At 41.8% G+C, this 8,639-nt stretch overlaps 1 protein-coding gene across 1 annotated transcript; it reads left to right on the top strand.

Moving 5' to 3' along the window:
* The first annotated feature begins 526 nt into the window (after positions 1-526).
* On the top strand, positions 527-3,068 carry hp (haptoglobin). The gene is made up of 4 exons (XM_076155667.1): positions 527-645; positions 800-891; positions 2,005-2,288; positions 2,428-3,068. Exons 1-4 carry the CDS (start codon positions 617-619, stop codon positions 2,977-2,979), a joined length of 957 nt encoding a protein of 318 aa, XP_076011782.1. The 5' UTR covers positions 527-616; the 3' UTR covers positions 2,980-3,068.
* Positions 3,069-8,639: the final 5,571 nt, after the last annotated feature.

Below are 8,639 nucleotides of genomic sequence, written 5' to 3'. Positions count from 1 at the left end.
ATTAAGTAAACAATGAAGCAAACAGAACAAACAGTTGAGAACCTTTTACAAAATGATGAAATGTCTAACTTGTGAAACAGAATTATTCATCTTAACATGTCGTCCAACATAAATGACTTGGACAGACAAGTCCAAGTCAGTGTTCTGGTCTTAAACATGTCACTCCACAAATTACAAATAAATCAAATCATGGATGCTTTGTATCTATGACTTTCAAGAAAATGATAAACTTATACTTGTACTAATGAGATGAAAATACACACTGATGTGATGATGAAAATGTGTTATTTGTTCATATTTTTCATCTCAGGTTAGGAGAAAGTATCAAGTCTTTTTGAGTCAACTTTTGATCAACTCGAGTCCCAAGTCAAATGACTTCAGCTGGACTCTGAGACCACAGCCTGGAGACGGTTCAGTCGCTGAGTTGGAAGCTTCCAGCAGGATGGGAAGAGCTGTTTCACAACCAGTGGCTCAGTTGCCAGTAATCTGAGTTTATGTGCTCATCAAACATTTCCAGAAGGACACAGACCGTCCCTGAGCAGATATAAAGCCTCACCGCCGCAACGTCCACAACGTCCACAACGTCCACGACACACTGGAGAGGAGACGACTCACCATGCAGAGGATGGACTTCTTCAACATGTGGTGAGTTATATGGGTTGGTTAAAAGTGAGTTCATCATTGACTGTCTTCTTCATTAAAATTGCATCTAAGATGTTTGAAATAAGTGTGTAAGTGTTCGGTGACTGGTGTGTATCAAATCTTGAGCCTGTGTGTGATGAGACTGTGTTGGTTGCAGGTTTTCTCTGGCTGTGTTCCTACTGGCTGCTGTGGCCCACATGGCTCACGCTGAAGGAACCGGGGTTATCTGGAAAAACCCAGCCCTGCCAGGTAACACACACACACACACACACACACACACACACACACACACACACACACACCTTTTCCAACATGTAATGTATACATACAGATTTACGCTAAATTATTCTCATATATTTGGCGGTGAAGCTTGTGAAGCATCTGATGTGACTGCACGTCTGCAGGTTTGTCTCCAGATGGTGTCTGCATAATTTCAGTTAAACAAATGTTAATCTGAACATGAGTGGAGACATTTGAACAGATGAGCTCAAGAGGTGAACATGATGAGATGAAATGAATGATTAGCCACATCTGATTCCATATTCAGGTCCGGCAGTGTGTGTATGTATATGTGTATATGTATGTGTATGTGTATGTGTATGTGTATGTGTATGTGTATGTGTATGTGTATGATTAGGTGATGTGTTTTCGATTCATGGTGTTGTGGGAACTGTCCATCCATAACATTCATATTCTAATATTCTGGTAATAAGCACTTAACATGTAGTTTTGCAGTGAGCTGTACATGGAATAAAGATCTGTGTAGAAGACGCAAAGATCACTTGAAGCGGTTTCCTTGATTATGTCTTTGTAGATCAAAGCTCAGAGGGGAGAGGCGCCCACCGTCTCTTATATGGTTTATAAATCAATGGAAGGTTTGGCATGTCGAGATCTTCACTTTGAATCCCGCTTTGATTACTAAGAGCTCATTGGAAGAGACAACACTCTCTCACAATGGGCTTTTAAATGAGCACTACAGTGTTTGTTTTTCCTGTTAACTGTCTTCCAGGAAAATCACATTTTATTGATTTAAGCTCCTTGGTAGTTGAAATAGGAAAGAACAGATTACGCTGCCGACAGTGTTTAACACACAGATGAACTCCTCAAAATGATGAAGCATTCTTGACATCTCAGTCATAAAAATATCTTGAATAGCAAATGAGGCAGTTTATTGCACTCAAAGAAAACTGTACAAAGGTCCTGTGAGTCAAATCAAATAGATACACGAGCCAATGACCCGCACACCTGACAGGGTTCAGTCCAGAGGAATCTGGGTAACAGGTGATAAATAAAAGACATTGTCCATAAAAATAATTTGCTGGCCTGCATACAAATGTATGAACGTCCATGATTATGTCCCAGCCTCCAGGTTAGCAACACTCCGGTCCAAGCGAATGACTGGAGGGACTTTGGCCCCTCATGTCCCCTGGCAGGCGATGGTCTACCTGGCTGACAGCATCCTTGATGGAGGCTTAGCAGGAGGCGCTCTCATCTCTGACCGCTGGGTTCTGACAGCTGGCAGGAACCTGTTTGTCAGGAAGAGTCGGGATGCAATTCAGGGAACTCAGCCCGTCATTCCTAAAGTGTATCTGGGCATCAGAGGGCGCCAGGAGGCCAATGCCTCCACAGAGGTTGCAGTGGAGAAGGTGAGCGAGGAAAAGATCTAGATGGAGATCAGGCACAGACTTTTATCTTTTCAATCACATCAAACCAGCAGATGAATCAACACATATAAACAGATCAAAGACCAAAATCCTGAATAAGTCTCGGTTGTCATTCCTGCAGGTGGTTCTGCATCCACATTTCCAGAACACCTCTGACTGGGACCACAATCTGGCTCTGATCCAGCTGAAGGAGCCTGTGGTTATGGGGGACAAAGTGGCACCCATTCCCTTGCCAGAGAGGGGCCCGGACCTGACTGGCAATGATGGGGTCCTCGCTGGCTGGGGTTGGGGGGCCCTCTTCACCTACGCCCCTGATCTCAAATACCTCCGGCTTCCCCTGGTCAATCAAAACACCTGCCAAGAAGAATACAAGGGCATATCGTACAGACCAACTGTGGACGACGACATGTTCTGCACCGAAGCCGGACGATTTGGGGACAATGTCTGCACCGGGGACTCAGGTGGTGCTCTGGCTCTCAGAGATCCTAAAAGCGGTGACGTGTACGCAGCGGGGATCCTGTCCTACGACAACGCCTGTAGAACCAACAAGTTTGGAGTCTATATGAAGATCTCCTCATATCTGCCCTGGATCCACAGCGTCATCAGGGGAGATACGGAGAGATCAAGCACTCTGCGATCGGCTGCCATGTCTAAGATGCTGTCATGGCAGTAGAGCTTCATCATCTGTTCTCTTCTTCATAATGGAACCACTGATGTGTTTTGTTCTCTCATGTGATAAAAGAATAAATCAACAGCAATGGATTTGTGATGTCTTTTGAAATTAATTGTTTAACAAATAAGTGAAACAATTAAAAAGCAAACACACACTACAATGCATTAAAGTAAGTTTGAGCTTTTCAGTTAAAGATTTGATCTTTTCTGTATCCCGCTTGAAGGGACAAAGGATTATCAGCCGATACCAGCTGGACATCAAAGCTTTTCCTTTGGCAGGTTTGTCAATTCTGACACACATCATGAGTCGTCTCATGGGAACAAATGCTCGTCTCCTCATCAGTAACAGGATGATGACAGCTGTCCATCCATCAAATACAATATGACAGAGCGAGATAAGAGGGGAGGTAAAATCAGAGCAAACAGTAAATGACTGGCTCTGTTCCTCAGGGATGTTTGAGGACAACATGAGGAGACACAAGCTTAAGTGGTGTGGACAGACGGGCTGCTGTCCTCCATTACTGTTATTCAATCCGTTGTTATCTCGTATAGAATTATAGCTGGAGGTTGAACTGAGAGATGAATGCATGATGAGCTGCATGCAGGAACGACGCTATCTAATCGGATTCTGATTCATGGGGTGACGACCCGCAATGTTCTGAGGCTTCTACACAAATGATGAATATACTCGTGCATGTAGTTTCGAGCAAAACATGTGGAATAACTGTCTGTGAAGCTTGATAAAGGTCAGTGGCTGAAACCATAAGTGTTCTTAGAGCTACTCAAAAAATAAGAAATATTGTAGCATAGAAAGATCAGGCAGCATCTTTTTATGTAATTAAAGTGATGTATCAACAAAGGCATAAAGAGCTTGTACACTTAGCTGCTTTGCTGTAAACAAGTCAATCAAATACCTGCAACATTCAGTGTGAAAGGTGGAAGGTGCTGCTTTAAACAGGCTCCCAGCTGCTGCCATTATCAGCCGCTGTGCACTTTGCGGCTGGAACACAGGAATAGACACTAAACGTTCAATCATGCCAGAGCTCCACTGCACTGTGACTCACCAGCACAGCAAAGCCTGCAGACAAGAAGGTGCTGCAGGAAGTACAGGCTTGATGGGAGTAATACAATCAAATTAATTGTGAATGTGAACAAATGTTTTCCTAAATGGTCTTGTGGCTCTCCAGAAGGATTTTAAGCTGAAGGTGAAGATCTCTTATAGCAAAGCTGTTATGGATCACATTAAGTTGGACTGCGGCGGATGTGATGCTGATACTGACCGTCTGCAGATTCACTCATCAAAGAGCTTGGGGTGTAAACGGCACAAATGTACAGTATTTTCTCCAACAGTCTGCTGGCGTACGTTGTGTGTACTCAGCTGCCACATGATTCTCTCCATCCTCACTGGTAACTGGGAAACTAAAGCTTTCTGAGCTGCATCACCCGCGGTCATATTTACTGTTCTTACAACACGCATCAAGCTGCTCAGCCGGCAATAATACAGCAGATACGCTGAACTGTATCACCCGACCTCCATGTCCTCTATCTGCCTCATTTTCCAATGCTACATGAGCCGGTGTCCTTTATCAGTTGTAGATATGCTTTAGACATAATAGATGTGCTTGCTTGGCCATTAATCGGACTTTCTTTTCCATATTAAATACAAATGATCAGGAAATGGCAAGCAAACAGAGTGAATGAAGATTGTGTTGCATTTTCTCAAAAGCCAAGCGTCAAAACAGCACAAACCCAGACAACTCGATAAACCAGGTGGTATCTCTTCATCAATGGTTTATTATTATTATTCTTATTATAACAAAAGGTCGATGCTGTTGAGTACACGCTGTACCCAAACACGCGACCTGAGCCATGCCCCCACCTAGTTTATTATTTTTGTCTCTTCAATGGAAAAATAAGAGACTCTTTCTATCTTCAACCTTCATCAGGGTCATACAAATACTTCTTATCATAATGAAAATTGTACCCAAAGCCACTACTGTGAAAACTTGTTTTTGCTGCGATTAAGGAGAAAATGCAAGTGAAATGTTGGGTGCACAGAATTCATAAGATTCCACCATCAATACTTTAGTAGCTTGTAGGCAAAACGTACAGAATGGCATTTTTTCTTGTAGATATTTTCTGTCTAAAAGATTATTTATTCATCATGTAAAAACAGAAACACAAGATTTTGAAGAGAGGAATCTACCCATCGGCCCTGAACTGTTTGTCATTTGGCTTTTGCTCCCATTGACGTCAAATGTACATGTGTGAATTTACACGTTTGGAGTGAGACACTAATCATCATATTATTAACCCAAACAACACCTCCAAAGCTGCATCTTCAGAGCCAAAGTGTGCTTTTGTACCTGTCGGTGTTCTCTTCTAATAAGTGTGAGTCTATACCTCCTCTTTGACCAACACACCAACCTCCAAACAACAGCCATTAAATGCTTTAGAAAAATGTAACTTTTATTTCACAGCAACAAACTAGTTAGCAACCTCCCCGAGCACACCAAGATGGGTAGCTGCAGCCATCAAAACAATTGCACAGCACAAAACATGGGACAGAATTGTGATTTCATTATTTCTGATGTATTTCAATCGATAAAACTCAATTTTGACTCTCGTGTCCTGACTACTATTGTTATGTTTCCCCTCTCACACACCTGCAGCCTCTGATTGCCTGTGAGATCTTGAATGTCCTGAGCACGCACGCACACGCACACGCACACACACACACACACACACACACGCACACACATCTCTTCACATCCTTTACAGTTATTGGATGTGCAGTCACTCATTTATTGTCAATCAAATCTTTAAATGGTTGAGTGCTGTGTATGTATTTTACTTCAGCGTTCTGTTCTAAGCACTTAATAAAATTTCCTGTTTGCTAAATGTTTACTTTGCTATTTTATTATAATAAATACATGTCAATGGCGGAACAAATGCTTAATGGTAAGAACTGAAGACATGTTTGTACGTGCAATCAATGTCAAAAATGTAGAACTCTGCATCTTCACCTTGAGCATCACATCACATCTCCTGTTGCATTTTGTGGTGTTGCACATCTAAAGGGTTAACTGTACCATTGTACCATGTGATTGGCAGCCCTGTGACAGCTGACCTCTCTTGACCCTCCCATCCTTTACACCCTCCATCCTCCAGTTTCCTCCCACCATCAAAGAAATGTGTGAAGCTATTGCTCCTGCCATTGCTCTTGAAGGCAGTAGGCTGTGGACCTGCAGTTGATCCCTGAGTGCCGCGCTGTGACCTCTGCCCCTCAAATTTACAAAGGGTCAATTAGGGGCCATGGCCGGAACCTAATGGTATATAGGAAGCCTTATCAGGGAAACGTTTAGCAACCCCTTAATGAGGAGAATGATTTAGAAGCAAACAGACTGATGACTTCAATTTGGATTGGAATTTCAAACCTCGACTGCAGAGTCAAGTGTCAAGACAGTAGAAATACAGAAGATCAATTAGACTTTCAGGGCAGTTTTTTGGTTTTGTTAGCTCCCTCTCAATTCACTTTGAAACCATTTCTTCCATTTCCAAGGACATATGACTTCAACAGACCAGCCTTTTGTGGATTTTTTCACCTCCCACCCCCATTCACCACATGAACTCAAAGTGCGTCACTTGGTTACGTTCATCTCTAACTGTAAACCTTCTTTATGCATAAAGATGAGACATCAACATTTCTTCTCTGTGTTACAAACATTGTGTGGTTGAAGATGCAGCTGGCGGTGGGTAAATGTCACGCAAATGCCATGCATGTCACACCTTCTCCTGGTCAGGGCACAGTCGCCTGCCAACACTTCCGCTCTCCAGCTTTCATCAGCAGTTCATTAGGGTGACAGAAAAATACCGTAGTCCACATAGTTGAAAGATTTGACTTAGATTTTGTGCGTCTTTCGCACATGAAAGCAAATATTTTCCGGCTGATTTGTGATCTTCAGACATGGATACTTGTTTACATATGAGCTGATATCTGATTTAGTGAGGTGACTCTCAAACAATGTGATGGTGATTCATAGGTTAACTGATGAAAGCTACATTATGTTTAACATTGAAATGACTGGTATCCAATAATCCTTATTTCATATAGTACTTAATTATAATTATTATTATTCATTAAATAAGTAATACTTGTAAGTGGAGACAGCAGGGATTATTGATGTCAATGTTCTAATTGTTATGTTGTCCTTTGTTGATTTGTGCCAATATAAGCAGCAATTGAGTGACGCAGGGCAGCTTTAGCCTTTTCACCTCTTTCCCTCCAGATGTACAGAAAGGCGTGTGTGTGTGTGTGTGTGTGTGTGTGTGTGTGTGTGTGTGTGTGTGTGTGTGTGTGTGTGTGTGTGTATACAAGTGTCGACACCAGTATGAGTGTGTGGGGATGCCAGTAAAGATCATTGTTCTGTAATCTTCACAGTAGTGCAACAGATAAGTGGAGGGCAAACCAAAATGTACATTTCCATTAAGTAGCCACATAAAATAATTTCTTAATTTTGAATGCCCCTGCCTTCATCCCTGAGCAGCAGGTATTGACGGAGAGGTTGGACAAGCGCATGACAAGATGGCCTTGACCTTCATCCAGCTAAACCATTGTGACAGGTCAGTCATACTGTCACACACACAATCTGACGCATGTGGATCATCACATTCTAGCTCACGACCTCCATCTCCTACTCAACTGCGCCTGTTTATTGGATTCAGTGAAGCTCCTGGTTTCCTCCTTCCTCCTTTAGGTTTACTCATCAAGCTCCTGGTACTCTTCAGGCTCCTGTGATGTTACGTTAAAACCCCAGAATCAAATCTATGGCTCTTTAGGTCTGTTCACAGCAGGCTGGCAGCAGGGAAGAGGAGAAAACTCAAACAGACAATAATCTGGAAGTCCTTATCGTATACTACAGTGGAAACCAAATGTTATTGTACTTTTGTTCATATTGCAGTAGGTTTGAAATTAAAGCACACAATACACTACTTTTGAATTCATTCTAGCCATAATTTATAGTCATGCTTTGTTTATGTTTTGCAGAGTTGGGAAAAAGGATTATTGTGATGTTTGTGCTTCTGTAGCCCGACTGTTAACTGAAAACTTTAAGTAAATGAAATATTACTTATTACATTGTCACTTTTCTGGGCTCAATCTGAATTGATGGTGGGAGATTCACACAATCTGCCACATTTTCTCTTCACTTGGGTCTTTCACTTCCCATTTCCAAATAAATTTCACATCTAAATAGATTTGACATTTTACAACTCAAGATGATTCAGACGCTGTTCCATTTCAAGGTTATCACTGAAAGAGGCCAATAACAGATGATGAATGAGGAAGATGGTTAAGATTACTGACTGATTAAATCTAATTTAAAGAGCTCCAACCAAGAAGAAAGACCTTAACCTTTGCTCTCATAAGGAATTGTATGGAAGAAAGCAATATTCCATTAGCACTTCAAAATCAGTCTTAATGTGTTGTTAACTTCTGGTATTTTCTGATGTTTTTATAATGTGCGTATTGTGTGTTTTCCAGCTTGTAAACCCTTGCTTCACATATTTAGTTTGAGCCCATTTGGCTGAGAGATTCAGATTCGTCATTGAATAACAGTCATAAAAACTCTTTGCCGTGTGATATCATCATAAAAACATCAT

Source organism: Genypterus blacodes, unplaced genomic scaffold (genome assembly GCF_046128005.1).
Source record: "Genypterus blacodes isolate CSIRO-AG114 ecotype Tasmania unplaced genomic scaffold, CSIRO-AGI_Gbla_v1 ptg000067l_1, whole genome shotgun sequence".
Lineage (NCBI taxonomy): Eukaryota > Metazoa > Chordata > Actinopteri > Ophidiiformes > Ophidiidae > Genypterus > Genypterus blacodes.
This window is presented reverse-complemented; position numbering and strand designations above follow the sequence as displayed.

What these genes read in the sequence shown, in the direction of transcription:
- hp (XM_076155667.1), top strand. Translation starts at nt 617, where the DNA reads ATGCAGAGGATGGACTTCTTCAACATGTG. An exon ending in GAAAAACCCAGCCCTGCCAG is followed by an intron (nt 892 to 2,004) that starts GTAACACACACA and finishes ATTATGTCCCAG; the next exon opens with CCTCCAGGTTAGCAACACTC. An exon ending in CAGAGGTTGCAGTGGAGAAG is followed by an intron (nt 2,289 to 2,427) that starts GTGAGCGAGGAA and finishes TCATTCCTGCAG; the next exon opens with GTGGTTCTGCATCCACATTT.